Below are 19,109 nucleotides of genomic sequence, written 5' to 3'. Positions count from 1 at the left end.
CTGACAACAGATGCATGGACCAGTAGGCATGGCCAGGGACGTTACGTGTCCATCACGGCACACTGGGTAAATGTGGTGGATGCAGGGTCCACAGGGGACAGCAAGTTTGGGACAGTTCTGCCTAGCCCACGGTCTAGGAAACAATTGGCTGTAGCCGTTCGCACCCCCTCCTCCTCCTCTTCGTCCTCCTGCAGAAGCGAGAGCTTGTCCACAGACCGCAGTCGCACAACCACTCCATCCGCAGCTGCCACTGTTGCACACCAGGTCTCCCATTATGGGGCAGCTACTGGCAAACGTCAGCAGGCTGTATTGGCTATGAAGTGTTTGGGCGACAACAGACACACCGCGGAAGTTCTGTCCGAGTTCTTGCAGAAAGAAACGCAGTCGTGGCTGGGCACTGTAGATCTTGAGGCAGGCAAGGTAGTGAGTGATAACGGAAGGAATTTCATGGCTGCCATCTCCCTTTCCCAACTGAAACACATTCCTTGCCTGGCTCACACCTTAAACCTGGTGGTGCAGTGCTTCCTGAAAAGTTATCCGGGGTTATCCGACCTGCTCCTCAAAGTGCGTGGACTTTGCTCACATATCCGCCGTTCGCCCGTACACTCCAGCCGTATGCAGACCTATCAGCGTTCTTTGAACCTTCCCCAGCATCGCCTAATCATAGACGTTGCAACAAGGTGGAACTCAACACTGCACATGCTTCAGAGACTGTGTGAACAGAGGCGCGCTGTTATGTTTTTGTGGGAGGATACACATACACGGGCAGGCAGTAGGATGGCAGACATGGAGTTGTCAGGTGTGCAGTGGTCGAAGATTCAAGACATGTGTCAAGTCCTTCAGTGTTTTGAGGAATGCACACGGCTGGTTAGTGCAGACAACGCCATAATAAGCATGAGCATCCCCCTAATGCGTCTGCTGATGCAAAGTTTGACGCACATAAAGGATCAGGCGTCTGCAGCTGAGGAAGAGGAAAGCCTTGATGACAGTCAGCCATTGTCTGGCCAGGGCAGTGTACAGGACGAGGTAGCGGGCGAAGAGGAGGAGGAGGACGAGGAGGATGATGGGGATGATTATATTTTTAATGAGGAAGCTTTTCCGGGGCCACTGGAAATTGGTGGCGCAGCAAGGCCGGGTTCTGGTTTTTTGAGGGACACAAGTGACGTGGATTTGCCTGAAACTGCCCCTCAACTGTTGTGAATTCTGTGGCTGAGTTCACTTCTGTGGTCACAAGTGGTATTGCAGTCTCTGGGCTTCCTCCCTCAGGTGTTTTGGTGAGCTCGTTGGCTGCCTTGCTATTTAGCTCCACCTGAGTCTGTCTTCCTTGCTCCTTGTCAATGTTCCAGTGTTGGATCTGAGCTACTGCATCTTTCCTTGGGCCTGCTGCTCTGCTAGATAAGTGCTTCAAGTTTGTTTACTGTTTTTTCTGTCCAGCTTGCTATTAACTTTTGCTGGAAGCTCTGAGAAGCAAAGGGGTGCACCGCCGTGCTGTTAGTTCGGCACGGTGGGTCTTTTTGCCCCTTTGCGTGGTTTTCGTTTTAGGGTTTTTTGTAGACTGCATAGTTCTCTTTGCTATCCTCGCTCTGTCTAGAATATCGGGCCTCACTTTGCTGAATCTATTTCATTCCTACGTTTGTCTTTTCATCTTGCTAACAGTCATTATATGTGGGGGGCTGCCTATTCCTTTGGGGTATTTCTCTGAGGTAAGTCAGGCTTGTATTTCTATCTTCAGGCTAGTCAGCTCCTCAGGCAGTGCCGAGTTGCATAGGTAGTTGATAGGCGCAATCCACTGCTGCTTACAGTTGTGTGAGGACAGATCAGGTACTGCAGTCTACAGAGATTCCACGTCTCAGAGCTCGTCCTATTGTTTTTGGTTATTGCCAGATCTCTGTATGTGCGCTGATTACTGCACGCTGTGTTGCCTGATTGCCAGCCATAACAGTACAAGGAGCCATCCAATGATTTCCAATAGAGGGAAAAAAGAAATCCTGACATCATTTTTTTTTCTTAGCTCTGTCTTCAGTCTTTTTTTTCCCCTAGACATTAGAGTGCTTCAGGACACAGCTGTGGACATGGATATTCAGGCTCTGTGCTCCTCAATGGATAATCTCGTTGTAAATGTACAAAAGATTCAAGATACTATTGATCAGAAATCGATGCTAGAACCAAGAATTCCGATTCCTGATTTGTTTTTTGGTGACAGAACTAAGTTCCTGAGCTTCAGAAATAATTGTAAGCTATTTTTGGCCTTGAAACCTCATTCTTCTGGTAATCCTATTCAACAGGTTTTGATTATTATTTCTTTTTTGCGCGGCGACCCACAGGACTGGGCGTTTTCTCTTGCACCAGGAGATTCTGCATTGAGTAATGTTGATGCATTTTTCCAGGCGCTGGGATTGCTTTACGATGAGCCTAATTCAGTGGATCAAGCTGAGAAAAATCTGCTGGCTTTATGCCAGGGTCAGGATGATGTAGAAGTATATTGTCAGAAATTTAGGAAATGGTCAGTACTCACTCTGTGGAATGAATCTGCACTAGCGGCTTTGTTCAGAAAGGGTCTCTCTGAAGCTCTTAAGGATGTAATGGTGGGATTTCCTATGCCTGCTGGTTTGAATGAGTCTATGTCCTTGGCCATTCAGATCGGTCGTCGCTTGCGCGAGCGTAAATCTGTGCACCATCTGGCGGTATTGTCTGAGAGTAAGCCTGAGCCTATGCAGTGCGACAGGACTATGACTAAAGTAGAACGGCACGAACACAGACGTCTGAACAGACTGTGTTTCTATTGTGGTGATTCTACTCATGCTATTTCTAATTGTCCTAAACGCACTAGGCGGTTCGATAGCTCTGCCGTTATTGGTACTGTACAGTCCAAATTCCTTTTGTCCATTACCTTAATGTGCTCTTTGTCATCATATTCTGTCATGGCGTTTGTGGATTCAGGCGCTGCCCTGAATCTGATGGATTTGGATTATGCTAAACGTTGTGGATTTTTCTTGGAGCCTTTGCGGTGTCCTATTCCGTTGAGAGGAATTGATGCTACACCTTTGGCCAAGAATAAGCCTCAGTACTGGGCCCAGCTGACCATGTGCATGGCTCCTGCACATCAGGAAGTTATTCGCTTTTTGGTACTGCATAATTTGCATGATGTGGTCGTGTTGGGGTTGCCATGGCTACAAACCCATAATCCAGTATTGGATTGGAACTCTATGTCGGTAACCAGCTGGGGTTGTCAGGGAGTACATGGTGATGTTCCATTTTTGTCTATTTCGTCATCCATTCCTTCTGACATCCCAGAGTTCTTGTCGGACTTTCAGGATGTATTTGAAGAGTCCAAGTCTGATGCCCTACCTCCGCATAGGAATTGTGATTGTGCTATCGATTTGATTCCTGGTAGTAAATTCCCTAAGGGTCGTTTATTTAATTTGTCCGTACCTGAACACACCGCTATGCGCAGTTATGTGAAGGAGTCCCTGGAGAAGGGACATATTCGCCCATCGTCGTCACCATTGGGAGCAGGGTTCTTTTTTGTAGCCAAGAAGGATGGTTCGCTAAGACCGTGTATTGATTACCGCCTTCTTAATAAGATCACTGTTAAGTTTCAGTATCCCTTGCCATTGATTTCTGACTTGTTTGCTCGGATTAAGGGGGCTAGTTGGTTTACTAAGATTGATCTTCGTGGTGCGTATAATCTGGTGAGAATCAGGCAGGGAGATGAATGGAAAACGGCATTTAATACGCCCGAGGGTCATTTTGAGTATCTGGTGATGCCGTTCGGACTTGCCAATGCTCCATCTGTTTTTCAGTCTTTTATGCATGACATTTTCCGTGAGTATCTGGATAAATTCTTGATTGTTTACTTGGATGACATTTTGATCTTCTCAGATGATTGGGAGTCTCATGTGAAGCAAGTCAGAATGGTTTTCCAGGTACTGCGTGCTAATTCCTTGTTCGTGAAGGGATCAAAGTGTCTCTTCGGTGTGCAGAAAGTTTCATTTTTGGGGTTCATCTTTTCCCCTTCTATTATCGAGATGGATCCGGTTAAGGTTCAGGCCATCCAGGATTGGACTCAGCCGACATCTCTAAAAAGTCTGCAGAAATTCCTGGGCTTTGCTAATTTTTATCGTCGCTTCATCTGTAATTTTTCTAGCATTGCCAGACCATTGACCGATTTGACCAAGAAGGGTGCTGATTTGGTTAATTGGTCTTCTGCTGCCGTGGAAGCTTTTCAGGAGTTGAAGCGTCGTTTTTGCTGTGCCCCTGTGTTGTGTCAACCTGATGTTTCTCTTCCGTTCCAGGTCGAGGTTGATGCTTCTGAGATTGGTGCAGGGGCGGTTTTGTCACAGAGAGGTTCTGGTTGCTCAGTGTTCAAACCATGTGCTTTCTTTTCCAGGAAATTTTCTGCTGCTGAGCGTAATTATGATGTGGGCAACCGAGAGTTGCTGGCCATGAAGTGGGCATTCGAGGAGTGGCGTCATTGGCTTGAGGGTGCTAAGCATCGCGTGGTGGTTTTGACTGATCATAAGAACCTTACTTATCTTGAGTCTGCCAAGCGCTTGAATCCTAGACAGGCCCGTTGGTCGTTATTTTTTGCTCGTTTTGATTTTGTGATTTCATACCTTCCGGGCTCTAAAAATGTGAAGGCGGATGCTCTGTCTAGGAGTTTTGTGCCCGACTCTCCGGGGTTATCTGAGCCGGCGAGTATCCTCAAGGAAGGAGTCATTGTGTCTGCCATCTCCCCTGATTTGCGGAGAGTGTTGCAGAAATTTCAGGCTAATAAACCTGATCGTTGTCCGGCCGAGAAACTGTTCGTTCCTGATAGGTGGACTAGTAAAGTTATCTCTGAACTTCATTGTTCGGTGCTGGCCGGTCATCCAGGAATCTTTGGTACCAGGGAGTTGGTTGCTAGATCCTTCTGGTGGCCATCTCTGTCACGGGATGTGCGTGCTTTTGTGCAGTCCTGTGGAATTTGTGCTAGGGCTAAGCCCTGCTGTTCACGTGCCAGTGGGTTGCTTTTGCCCTTGCCGGTCCCGAAGAGGCCTTGGACACATATTTCGATGGATTTCATTTCTGACCTTCCCGTTTCTCAAAAAATGTCGGTCATTTGGGTGGTCTGTGATCGCTTTTCTAAAATGGTCCATCTGGTGCCCTTGGTTAAATTGCCTTCCTCCTCTGATTTGGTGCCTTTGTTCTTCCAGCATGTGGTTCGTTTACATGGCATTCCTGAGAATATTGTTTCTGACAGAGGTTCCCAGTTTGTCTCGAGGTTCTGGCGAGCCTTTTGTGGTAGGATGGGCATTGACCTATCTTTTTCCTCGGCCTTCCATCCTCAGACTAATGGCCAGACCGAACGAACCAATCAGACCTTGGAAACATATCTGAGATGTTTTGTTTCCGCTGACCAGGATGATTGGGTGTCATTTTTGCCGTTGGCTGAGTTCGCCCTTAATAATCGGGCCAGCTCGGCTACCTTGGTCTCTCCATTTTTCTGCAATTCTGGGTTCCATCCTCGTTTCTCTTCAGGACAGGTTGAGTCTTCGGACTGTCCTGGTGTGGATTATGTGGTGGACAGGTTGCAGCAGATCTGGACTCAGGTAGTGGACAATTTGACCTTGTCCCAGGAGAAGGCTCAGCTTTTCGCTAATCGCAGACGCCGTGTGGGACCCCGACTTCGTGTTGGGGATCTGGTTTGGTTATCTTCTCGTCATATTCCTATGAAGGTTTCCTCTCCTAAATTTAAACCTCGTTTTATTGGTCCGTATAGGATTTCTGAGATTCTCAATCCGGTGTCTTTTCGTCTGACCCTCCCAGACTCCTTTTCCATACATAATGTATTCCATAGGTCGTTGTTGAGGAGATACGTGGCACCTATGGTTCCATCTGTGGAGCCTCCTGCCCCTGTTTTGGTGGAGGGGGAATTGGAGTATATTGTGGAGAAGATTTTGGATTCTCGTGTCTCTAGACGGAAACTCCAGTATCTGGTCAAATGGAAGGGTTATGCTCAGGAAGATAATTCCTGGGTTTTTGCCTCTGATGTCCATGCCCCAGATCTTGTTCGTGCCTTTCATGTGGCTCATCCTGGTCGGCCTGGGGGTTCTGGTGAGGGTTCGGTGACCCCTCCTCAAGGGGGGGGTACTGTTGTGAATTCTGTGGCTGAGTTCACTTCTGTGGTCACAAGTGGTATTGCAGTCTCTGGGCTTCCTCCCTCAGGTGTTTTGGTGAGCTCGTTGGCTGCCTTGCTATTTAGCTCCACCTGAGTCTGTCTTCCTTGCTCCTTGTCAATGTTCCAGTGTTGGATCTGAGCTACTGCATCTTTCCTTGGGCCTGCTGCTCTGCTAGATAAGTGCTTCAAGTTTGTTTACTGTTTTTTCTGTCCAGCTTGCTATTAACTTTTGCTGGAAGCTCTGAGAAGCAAAGGGGTGCACCGCCGTGCTGTTAGTTCGGCACGGTGGGTCTTTTTGCCCCTTTGCGTGGTTTTCGTTTTAGGGTTTTTTGTAGACTGCATAGTTCTTTTCGTTTTAGGGTTTTTTGTAGACTGCATAGTTCTCTTTGCTATCCTCGCTCTGTCTAGAATATCGGGCCTCACTTTGCTGAATCTATTTCATTCCTACGTTTGTCTTTTCATCTTGCTAACAGTCATTATATGTGGGGGGCTGCCTATTCCTTTGGGGTATTTCTCTGAGGTAAGTCAGGCTTGTATTTCTATCTTCAGGCTAGTCAGCTCCTCAGGCAGTGCCGAGTTGCATAGGTAGTTGATAGGCGCAATCCACTGCTGCTTACAGTTGTGTGAGGACAGATCAGGTACTGCAGTCTACAGAGATTCCACGTCTCAGAGCTCGTCCTATTGTTTTTGGTTATTGCCAGATCTCTGTATGTGCGCTGATTACTGCACGCTGTGTTGCCTGATTGCCAGCCATAACACTCAACCAAGCACAACCGCAGATTTGAGAACTGGAACTTTGGCCCACATGGCGGATTATGCCTTACGTATCCTCAAAAGGGACACACGCATAACTAAAATGATGAATGATGACGATTACTGGTTGGCCTGCCTCCTTGATCCTCGCTATAAAGGCAAATTGAAAAATATAATGCCACATGAGAACTTGGAACTAATATTAGCAACCAAACAATCAACTCTTGTTGACCGTTTGCTTCTGGCATTCCCTGCACACAGCGCCCGTGATCGTTCTCACACGAGCTGCAGGGGCCAGCAGACCAGAGGAGTTAGAGGGGCAGAAATCAGAAGTGGCGTTGGCCAGAGGGGTTTTCTGACCAGGTTGTGGAGTGATTTTGCTATGACCGCAGACAGGACAGGTACTGCAGCATCAATTCAAAGTGACAGGAGACAACATTTGTCCAGTATGGTTACAAACTATTTTTCATCCCTTATCGATGTTCTCCCTCAACCGTCATTCCCATTTGATTACTGGGCATCAAAATTAGACACCTGGCCAGAATTGGCAGAATATGCATTGCAGGAGCTTGCTTGCCCGGCAGCTAGTGTCCTATCAGAAAGAGTATTCAGTGCTGCAGGTTCAATACTAACAGAAAAAAGGACTCGTCTGGCTACCCAAAATGTAGATGATCTAACCTTCATTAAAATGAACCACAACTGGATTTCGAAATCTTTTGCCCCACCTTGCCCGGCTGACACCTAGCTTTCCTATGAAAAGGTCTTGCCTGTGGACTATTCTGAATGCCTTTTCCAATCTCGTAATTTTCTGCACCTGATTGTCCAGCATACGACATGTTTACACCTCACTAAATGGCCAAACTCCCCACACGGGGCCGTGGTATCGACACTTGGCGACAGCACCCGTGAGAGTGCAGTTTGTCTGAAGAGGTGGGTGAGCCCGCTTTTGGTCGACGGCACTGCCACTGGGTCCCTCCTAGTACAATAAAGTGTCTCTGGCGGTGGTGGTGCGCACCCAACGTCAGACACACCGTTGTAATATGAGGGGCCCTGGGCCTGTACCGCCGGCCACAAGACAGTTTCCCCCCACCCCAGCTCAAACAGTGCTCTACCACTTGCAAAATTATCTCACAGCTCCACCAATGTTTAGTCTATGCGCTGACATCCTTCAATGCCTGCCACTGACAATACCATTGTATTGACATTTTTGTTATGTTAGGCCTTCGATGCCTGTCTGTGGTCACTCCTTCCACTAGGCCTCCACTGACCACACCACTGCTGCCCGTGTACCCCTGGAACCAATTTAAAATTGCCTACAGCCATGTGTTATTTTTTTAGGCCTTCGATGCCTGTCTGCGGTGACTCCTTCCACTAGGCCTCCACTGACCACACCACTGCTGCCCGTGTACCCCTGGAACCAATTTAAAATTGCCTACAGCCATGTGTTATTATTTTAGGCCTTCGATGCCTGTCTGCGGTCACTCCTTCCACTAGGCCTCCACTGACCACACCACTGCTGCCCGTGTACCCCTGGAACCAATTTAAAATTGCCTACAGCCATGTGTTATTATTTTAGGCCTTCGATGCCTGTCTGCGGTCACTCCTTCCACTAGGCCTCCACTGACCACACCACTGCTGCCCGTGTACCCCTGGAACCAATTTAAAATTGCCTACAGCCATGTGTTATTATTTTAGGCCTTCGATGCCTGTCTGCGGTCACTCCTTCCACTAGGCCTCCACTGACCACACCACTGCTGCCCGTGTACCCCTGGAACCAATTTAAAATTGCCTACAGCCATGTGTTATTATTTTAGGCCTTCGATGCCTGTCTGCGGTCACTCCTTCCACTAGGCCTCCACTGACCACACCACTGCTGCCCGTGTACCCCTGGAACCAATTTAAAATTGCCTACAGCCATGTGTTATTATTTTAGGCCTTCGATGCCTGTCTGCGGTCACTCCTTCCACTAGGCCTCCACTGACCACACCACTGCTGCCCGTGTACCCCTGGAACCAACATCAGAAAATATAAAAATAAGTATTTTGCTTATAAAAAAGAAAATACTGGAGAGATATCAAATGCAGACATTTTAACATTAAAAACAAACACATACAACAAAAATCTGGTACAGTACTAAAAATGGCCACCAGCTACAATAAGTAGTTAACTGAAAGGTTTTTTCAATTTTAAACACAGATATGGCATCCACCGAGTGTTGTCCTGTCGCGTCTTCTTTATATTATTGCCAAGAAGATGCAAAACAATGAAAATAATAAAATCATTATTTACCAAAAAAATAGAGTAAGTCAAAACCACATTGCAAATAAACATTCATTACAAATAAAGAAGCAGGGCGCGTCCGAGGGTGAGTATATACCTAATAAGAATATAATCACCCTCGGACGCACCCTGCTTCTTTCCGACAGCCTTCCTTCCTAAGAATCAGCCCTTCCGTGGTGTAGAGAGAGGGTTTGTTACACTCCAAGGTGTTCCCCAGGTTGCCTTTCCTGAGCTTCGATCTTCCGGCTCTCGTTTAGTAGTTGTTGGAAACTACGCTGCATTGGGCCTACAAATTGGGTATGGGGTGTAGAGAGATGGTGTGTTCCACTCCAAGGTGTTCCCCAGGTTGCCTTTCCTGAGCTTCGATCTTCCGGCTCTCGTTTAGTAGTTGTTGGAAACTACGCTGCATTAGGCCTACAAATTGGGTATGGGGTGTAGAGAGATGGTTTGTTCCACTGTAGAGAGATGGTGTGTTCCACTCCAAGGTGTTCCCCAGGTTTCCTCGCCAATGCTTCGATCATCATGCTCTCGTTTAGTAGTTGTTGGAAACTACGCTGCATTAGGCCTACAAATTGGGTATGGGGTGTAGAGAGATGGTGTGTTCCACTCCAAGGTGTTCCCCAGGTTTCCTCTCCATTGCTTCGATCTTCATGCTCTCGTTTAGTAGTTGTTGGAAACTACGCTGCATTAGGCCTACAAATTCGGTATGGGGTGTAGAGAGATGGTGTGTTCCACTCCAAGGTGTTCCCCAGATTTCCTCTCCATTGCTTCGATCTTCATGCTCTCGTTTAGTAGTTGTTGGAAACTACGCTGCATTAGGCCTACAAATTGGGTATGGGGTGTAGAGAGATGGTGTGTTACACTCCAAGGTGTTCCCCAGGTTTCCTCTCCATTGCTTCGATCTTCCGGCTCTCGTTTAGTAGTTGTTGGAAACTACGCTGCATTAGGCCTACAAATTGGGTATGGGGTGTAGAGAGATGGTGTGTTACACTCCAAGGTGTTCCCCAGGTTTCCTCTCCATTGCTTCGATCTTCCGGCTCTCGTTTAGTAGTTGTTGCAAACTACGCTGCATTAGGCCTACAAATTGGGTATGGGGTGTAGAGAGATGGTGTGTTCCACTCCAAGGTGTTCCCCAGGTTGCCTTTCCTGAGCTTCGATCTTCCGGCTCTCGTTTAGTAGTTGTTGGAAACTACGCTGCATTAGGCCTACAAATTGGGTATGGGGTGTAGAGAGATGGTGTGTTCCACTGTAGAGAGATGGTGTGTTCCACTCCAAGGTGTTCCCCAGGTTTCCTCGCCAATGCTTCGATCATCATGCTCTCGTTTAGTAGTTGTTGGAAACTACGCTGCATTAGGCCTACAAATTGGGTATGGGGTGTAGAGAGATGGTGTGTTCCACTCCAAGGTGTTCCCCAGGTTTCCTCTCCATTGCTTCGATCTTCATGCTCTCGTTTAGTAGTTGTTGGAAACTACGCTGCATTAGGCCTACAAATTGGGTATGGGGTGTAGAGAGATGGTGTGTTACACTCCAAGGTGTTCCCCAGGTTTCCTCTCCATTGCTTCGATCTTCCGGCTCTCGTTTAGTAGTTGTTGGAAACTACGCTGCATTAGGCCTACAAATTGGGTATGGGGTGTAGAGAGATGGTGTGTTACACTCCAAGGTGTTCCCCAGGTTTACTCTCCATTGCTTCGATCTTCCGGCTCTCGTTTAGTAGTTGTTGGAAACTATGCTGCATTAGGCCTACAAATTGGGTATGGGGTGTAGAGAGATGGTGTGTTAGACTCCAAGGTGTTCCCCAGGTTTCCTCTCCATTGCTTCGATCTTCCGGCTCTCGTTTAGTAGTTGTTGGAAACTACGCTGCATTGGGCCTACAAATTGGGTATGGGGTGTAGAGAGATGGTGTGTTCCACTCCAAGGTGTTCTCCAGGTTGCCTTTCCTGAGCTTCGATCTTCCGGCTCTCGTTTAGTAGTTGTTGGAAACTATGCTGCATTAGGCCTACAAATTGGGTATGGGGTGTAGAGAGATGGTGTGTTCCACTGTAGAGAGATGGTGTGTTCCACTCCAAGGTGTTCCCCAGGTTTCCTCGCCAATGCTTCGATCATCATGCTCTCATTTAGTAGTTGTTGGAAACTACGCTGCATTAGGCCTACAAATTGGGTATGGGGTGTAGAGAGATGGTGTGTTCCACTCCAAGGTGTTCCCCAGGTTTCCTCGCCAATGCTTCGATCATCATGCTCTCGTTTAGTAGTTGTTGGAAACTACGCTGCATTAGACCTACAAATTGGGTATGGGGTGTAGAGAGATGGTGTGTTCCACTCCAAGGTGTTCTCCAGGTTGCCTTTCCTGAACTTCTATCTTCAGGCTCTCATTAAATTGTGGTTAAACGGAACAACTGCATTTGGCGTACTAGTTGGTTTGGGGCCTACTATCGGTGTCTGCCGCTCCTTGCTGTTCTCCTGGTTTCCTGTCCTGAAATTCCGTTTTCAGGCGCTCGTTAAGTAGTTGTTAATGTTAGACTGCATTTGGCCTACTAGTTGGGTTGGGGCCTACTATCGGTGTCTGCCACTCCTTGCTGTTCTCCTCCACTGAACAAAGCTGTGCCGCCTGTTTACTACTGTTGCCAATTTTGAACTGCATTTCGACTACTTACTGATTTGGGCCTACTCTCTGTGTCAGCCTCTCATTCCAGTTGTCCTCCACTGCAATGCCCCCTGATTAGTCCTGTGTTACCAATTTTGAACTGCATTTAGCCCACTTTATTCTTTGGGCCTATATCTGTGTTTCCTCCTCATCCTGCCCATTGCCCAGCCAGTGATAGATGAGTCTGCTGGTACATTGACCCATAACACAACATTTCCCGTGCACGCTACACTGCAAGATTGTGACCCTGCTGAAAGTCAGGTCCCCCTTCCCGCATACCATACCACCTTACATGGGGACAAACAGGAAGGTGCAGATGAAAGTGCAGGTTCCTTCATCAGGTGGGGGGAGGAATACTAGTTGGCGACGTCACTGGCACAGGGCCTCTCATGGTACGCAAAAGTGTTGCTGCCGGTGGGAGGCGCCCCCGCCGTGCAAACACACCGCTGTACTTTGAGGGGCCCTGTGCCAGTGCCAATGCCAACGAGTGGGCCCCCCCTGCTTGCTCAGGTTCACAGCACTTGCAAAGTTGAAATACTTACCTCTCCCTGCTCCACTGCCGTGACGTGGTCCAGATTTCCTGGGCCCACTAATTACTTGAACCAGCCCTACCCACCACAACTTTAGCCAAATGACCCCCAATTTCAAATGCCTTCCAATTATTATAAGGTAAATTACGCTTGACAAGCTTCATTAAGAAGAATGGATGGTTTTGACATTAAAATGGGCACTCTAGGTGTTTTCCTGGCCCCCACTCACTGCCGACTATGCTGCCCCATTGACTTGCATTGGGTTTCGTGTTTCGGTCGATCCCGACTTTACGTCATAATCGGCCGATTTCACTCGACCCGACTTTTGAGATAGTCGGGTTTCGCGAAACCCGGCTCGACTCTAAAAAGGTCAAGGTCGCTCAACTCTAGTGAAGAAGGGACTGTCTCTAGTTTTAATTTCTTTCTATTTATATTTTTCAGGTTTCCATTTGTGGACTATTTCAGATTTGGTGGACTCCGGCTGACCTGAGTGGGAACTTTTTTTAATGAAGTGGTACAAAACCCTAACCATGACGTACAAAGCCATCCACAACCTGTCTCCTCCATACATCTGTGACCTCGTCTCCCGATACCTACACGCAACCTCCAATCCTCACAAGATCTCCTTCTCTACTCCCCTCTTATCTCCTCCTCCCACAATCGCATACAAGATTTCTCTCGCGTATCACCCCTACTCTGGAACCCTCTACCACATCACATCAGACTCTCGCCTACCATCGAAACCTTCAAAAAGAACCTGAAGACCCACCTCTTCTGGCAAGCCTACAACCTGCAGTAACCACCGATCGACCAAACAGCTGCATGACCAGCTCTATCCTCACCTACTGTATCCTCACCCATCCCTTGTAGATTGTGAGCCTTCGCGTGCAGGGTCCTCACTCCTCCTGTAACAGTTATGACTTGTATTGTTTAAGATTATTGTACTTGTTTTTATTATGTATACCCCTCCTCACATGTAAAGCACCATGGAATAAAAGGTGCTATAACAATAAATAATAATAATAATAATAATAATAATAATAATAATAATAATAAATGAGGAATAGTGTTGGTGAGTGTTTATTTCAATAAAGTATTTTTGTGTCTGTTTTTCTTTTTTCTTACTGAGTTAGTAATGGGGGGTGCCTGATTGACATCTCTCCATCATTAACAACAGGGCTTGATATCAGCTGTGAGAAATCACAACTGATATCAACCCTAAGCCCCATTACCCCAATTGCCACCGCGCCAGGATATCGGGAGGTGCCAAGGTGAAACGCCAGATCATCTCATGTGATGTGCCACTTCTGGGGTGGCTGCAGACTGCTATTTTTAGGTTGGGAAGGGCTGAATAACCAGGGACTTTCCCAGCCTGACAATATAAGCCCACAGCTGTCTGCTTTACCTTTGCTTGCTACAAAAGTGGGGGGACCCCACATTGTTTTTTTCACTTATTTTCTGTCCATCAGTATGTCTATTTGTCTTTCTGTCTATTTATATGTACAGTATCTATTATCTATATCTATTACTGTATCTGTCTCTATAGCTTTCATCTCTGTCCAAAACTGCCAGAAAAATGCAAGTGAAAAAAGGCATGCAAAATCGCTTGAGCTCGAGAAACATCTCTTGACCGAAACATCACCATATGGGCAATTAAATAGCACATAATTTTTCACCTATTTGCTGTGCTGTCTCAATTTTTTGATATATGTGCAAGGACAGGTATATACCTGGGAGGCTCCGCACCTCCACTATTTTTGGTGCTGCTTTTTACTCTTTTATATATATACAGTATGTATATATATATATATAGTATGTATATATATATATTTATATATAAATATATATATATATATGTGACTACCTGTTGAAGCTCATCAAGAGAATGCCAAGAGTGTGCAAAGCAGTCATCAAAGCAAAAGGTGGCTACTTTGATGAACCTAGAATATAAGACATAATTTCAGTTGTTTCACACTTTTTTTGTTAAGTATATAATTCCACATGTGTTAATTCATAGTTTTGATGCCTTCAGTGTGAATGTACAATTTTCATAGTCATGAAAATACAGAAAAATCTTTAAATGAAAAGGTGTCTCCAAACTTTTGGTCTGTACTGTATATATATTTATATCTATACCATATGAATGCCATACATGGTATATATATAATGTATCACAGAAGCAGAGTAGTCGAACATCATTAATACATGTTTATTTCCAACTTGCTATGATATTGAACCAGGTCTGCTAACAACTTTTACAAAGATCATAACCAGTCCTGACTAACGTTAATGATAGAAGGTAAAGGAAGAATATATATTTTCTACTGTGTTAAACGGTAGATAGAGAAACATTAAAATATTAAAAGTATGTATTTCTATATCAACTAGGGAATGTGCTCTTCAGACCATTTGGGGGGCATCAAAACCATGGACCAGGCCTCAATCACAGGACAATAAAACTGTCAGGCTATGTGCACAAGTCAGGATTTCTTGCAGAAATTTCCTGAACAAAAAGGGACATTTTCTGCAAGAAATCCGCATGCGTTTTTTTCACTTTTTTTTTTGCGGATTTTTTGCATTTTTTTCCGGAGATTTCCCAATGTAATAATATAGTGGGAAATCCGCAAAAAATCTGCGAAATTAATGAACATGCTGCGTTTTTTTCACGTAAAAAAACGCAACATATGCACAAAAATTGCGGAATGCATTATAAATGATAGGATGCATATGTATGCGGTTTTTATTGTGTTTTTATAGCGATAAAAACGCGAAAAATCTGGAACGTGTGAACACAGCCTCACACTCCTTATCTATGAACTGTTCCAACTGCCACAACTGTTTCTCCCCTTCCCATACTGATAGTTCTGCTTCACGTCACTTGTCTTATCTATTGCATTATTCCTGTGTCTTGTTGTGCCTAAATATGTGACTCTTCAGATTTTGTGTTATTTTATGCCTGATGAAGGGACCTGAGTAATCTCGAAAGCTTGCAATTTGTTTCCATCTTTTCAGTTAGCCATTACAAGGTATCAACCACTGAAGACTCTCAAATCTTAGCATTTTGACAAAACGTAATAACTGGCATATATTAAAAGGTTACAATAAAATTCTGATATTTGGGACAGTTCACAGACACATTTCCTAAATCCATGGAAGCAAAACAATGATGCCTGACATACCAGACCCCGGTAGTGCCCAATAGACCACATTCACCATAATGGGCTTTGTCTTGTTTCTATCATGTTTTCCAGCATAAATAGAGGAATTTGCACCAAGATGAGATGAGGGAAGGCAGAAGTGGAGCGCTCCAGAGCGCATAAATCCCAATAACAGTGTTACTGTATGTGCTACATAGACTGCTCATTACTTTTCTAATTGTTGGCTCTTAACCATCTCAGCACCTGCCTCTGGACATAAAAAACATTTTTAGATTTATTTTTTCCTTTGAAATAAAGTGTGTTCTAATAATTCCCCCGGTACGGATTAGCCAGTAGATATTAAATAGTAACGAGTAATGAGCTTTTACATGATATTCAGAATTAGATATTTCATTCTTGAGCAATGTAAGATTGCAGCTGGAGAATATATACTTTGAATCATTGTGTCCTTAATGTGAGTCTATTTTATATTATAGTTCAATTAAACAACTAGCAAAAACACACATCAATTAAAAGAAAAAGCTAAAAAAATTAATTATTTTACCTGCGACTTGTGTATTCATAATATATGTGAATACATATACAATAGTTGGCCCTGGTTCTCTAATAACACTTAGAACAAAATACTAAAGCGCATGGTTTAAAAAAATGTGCAATTATATAATAAAAGTATATAAAAATAATATGAATTCATAGGCAACAAAATAAAAATCCTAAACATAATAACTAAATGCCATCTTATTTCCTACTATCACAACTATTGCTGTTTTTCTTTACCTTACAAATCTGTAACATGTCCTTGCTGTTTTCCTCTTCATTTTCATGTTTCTGATTTTTCCCCACGTGGAAACCGCCAGCATATGTCCGTGCCCGAAGTGGAAACAGGAACTGTCTCCACATTGGAAAAGCAAGGTCCGATATTGCACTAGGCCTTTCCTTGTCGGAAACTACAAAATCTGCTTAGAAAATATTGAAGTGAAGATCAAATCTCAGCATTCGGCATGGCGGATAACCTGCTCCATTGTTGGGAAGACGGATGCTCCCATTTTGCTTTTGTTTCTGTGTATACAGACATGATGAAGGCAGAAGGGATTATTGTGCAGCCTATGAACCAGTGCCTTACTTACTCTGGGAGCATTAGTCAAGTGTTCCGGCTTACCGATTAAAGCTATTACATTGAATGCCTTGGTCTAGTAAGGCTGGCCACAAAAAAAGGAAAGGTTGCAGAATGTGAGGCTATGAGGAGCATATATCATAGGCCACAATGCACACAGCAAACTAAGAAACTATTGTATTTGTACCTTCTAAAACTACAACTGATCCCGAAAGCAGGGATTTTCTAGGCTTCTGTTTCTCATTGATGAGTCTCTATTCAGACAGATGGCTCATTCTACAATTTAATCCTTTCTGCCTCATTGAAAATAACAGTTTAGCTGAATTAGTGAAGGGTTACACTGCAAACCTCTAATTATCATGACACGAGCGCTGCTCTCAAAGCAATCAGACATTATAGGATGGATTTATACTGACAGTTCACATTTTCCTAATAATCATTTGCATTCTTTTTTTTAAAATATCCAATATACTGAGTTGGCAAATATTATTTATGAAGGGAAACATCACCATGAACACAGTTCTGATTCCAATGCAGGGTCTATTGAGGTTTTGCCTTGAAACCACAATGTATGAAATCCTATGTTATAAGTTTTACTTCAATGGGAAGGTCAATAGGAGTTGGCATAAACAGTATGGAACAGTCCCGCTGCGTCTCTCCATTGCAAATTTACAGTAATCACATTTATTGCTTTTGGAGCACAATACATAAAATCTCTGTGTGGCGCCCCTGAGGGTCCAGTCGCCACAGAGTACTGCACCTCATCCAGAGGTGTGGTATTCCGCTCTCAGGTAAGGAGAAGGCACGGCACAGAACCCAACACCTGCATCCAACACTAGACAATTCAGTCAGGGCACCTGGAGGTACCCTAAGGGAGGAAGGTCTCATCTCAGGCTGCATAGGAAAGGGTGTTGGAGGAGTCGGTGTGGTAGGTAGAGTATGGGATGAGCTTAGTAAGCAAGAGTCAAGAAAGATCTAGAAAGTCAGGGAGTTGATGAGAGGAGTGGAGCTGAACAGACGTGAGGGTCTGCAGCTCCTGACAGACAGAAGAGAGAAGTGAGAGGGAGAAGCAGAAGGAAGGTCCCAGAAGGACAGAAGGGGTCCTAGTGGCACTGGTAGTGAGAGATCCATCCATGGGGCCCATATCCACCGGCGTGGCCGAAGGAGGGACCAGGTCGTAGTCAGAGGACCGGCCCCATTCTAGTGGAGAAACTAAGGACTCAGCTAGCTAACCGGAGGCTGTGGTACCTGTATGTGCCACAGCCACATCTGCACACATTCGCTGAAAAGGCGAATAGGATCCAGGGGGATTCAGCGCATACCACCCGACAAGATCCACGGCTGCTGGATTGGGACACTGTGTGGCAGGCGCAGGGCAGAAGAGCATAAGCCAGCACAGAGAGATGGCCAGGAAAGGACATATGAAAGAGGGTTCTGAAAAGTGTACCCAAATTGCTTGAGAGCTGGCTGAGCCACAAACCTGAAGGACACAGCACCCCGGCTGGTGCAACTAAAAACTGTGAGTAAAGCTTTGGAAACTGCACCTTGCTGTGTCCTCACACTTATTTACTACGCCATCCACCCTGCACTACAACTACCACAACAGCCATTACCACCATAATACAACCTAAGTGCCCTGGGACTAAAGCTCTGCCTGCGGAGAGCTGTACCAACTCTGCTGCATTACCATCAGCTCCAGCGGTCTCTTCAAGCAGCATTGGCTAACATCTCACATTTGCCGACTACCACAGGTGGCATTACGAACATTTATCAAATAAACTTTACTCCCCTTTAATCCCCTTTTATTTGATGCCCAGGGCCATGGACCGGGTACTGCTGCCACTTAAGTACCGCCGGACCCAGCAGGTGCTCCACTTGTAGTTCAATTGGGCGCTTCTTCAGCATTTTCTCTGGGGGCATGTGCTTTTACACCTACTTCCCAGATCTACCAATCACTCAGACGCTACAGAGCTGTGATTGGCAGTGTCTTGGAGGGAGGGGTAAAAGTACACACCCCCAGAGAAAACTCTGTAAGGCCGGTTTCACACGTCAGTGGCTCCGGTATGTGAGGTGACAGGTTCCTCACGTACCGGAGACACTGACTCACGTAGACACATTAAAATCAATGTGTCTCTGCACATGTCAGCGTGTTTTCACGGACCGTGTGTCCGTTTGAAAAACTTGGAGACATGTCAGTGTTCGTGGGAGCGCACGTATTACACGGACTCATTAAAGTCATTGCTGTCCGTGTGCAGTCCGTGTTCCGTGCAGGAGACAGCGCTACAGTAAGCACTGTCCCCCCAGCGTGGTGCTGATGCCGCTATTCATTTCTTCTCTCCAGCAGTGTTCGCTGGAGAGAAGATATGAAAAATCTTATTTTTTTTTTGTGTTTAAAAAAGATCCCTGTCCCCAACCCCCTCCTACACCCTGTGCGCCCCCCCCCCCCACCCCCCCGCTGTTAATAAAATACTTA

The 19,109-nt window shown here is 45.6% G+C and overlaps 1 protein-coding gene across 1 annotated transcript in view; it reads right to left on the bottom strand.

Annotated features, from left to right (window-relative positions):
- RGS20 (regulator of G protein signaling 20) overlaps nt 1-16,483 on the bottom strand; it is a 246,259-nt gene extending 229,776 nt beyond the window's left edge. The window contains exon 1 of the mRNA XM_069731347.1: nt 16,300-16,483. Coding sequence (XP_069587448.1) covers nt 16,300-16,422 — 123 coding nt within the window. The 5' untranslated portion in view covers nt 16,423-16,483. The remainder of the gene's footprint in view (nt 1-16,299) is intronic.
- Between the last annotated feature and the right edge of the window lie 2,626 nt (nt 16,484-19,109).

Source organism: Ranitomeya imitator, chromosome 6 (assembly GCF_032444005.1).
Source record: "Ranitomeya imitator isolate aRanImi1 chromosome 6, aRanImi1.pri, whole genome shotgun sequence".
In the NCBI taxonomy this organism is placed as follows: Eukaryota; Metazoa; Chordata; class Amphibia; order Anura; family Dendrobatidae; genus Ranitomeya; species Ranitomeya imitator.
Note: the sequence above shows the minus strand (reverse complement) of the source record. Positions and strands in the feature narration are given on the sequence as shown.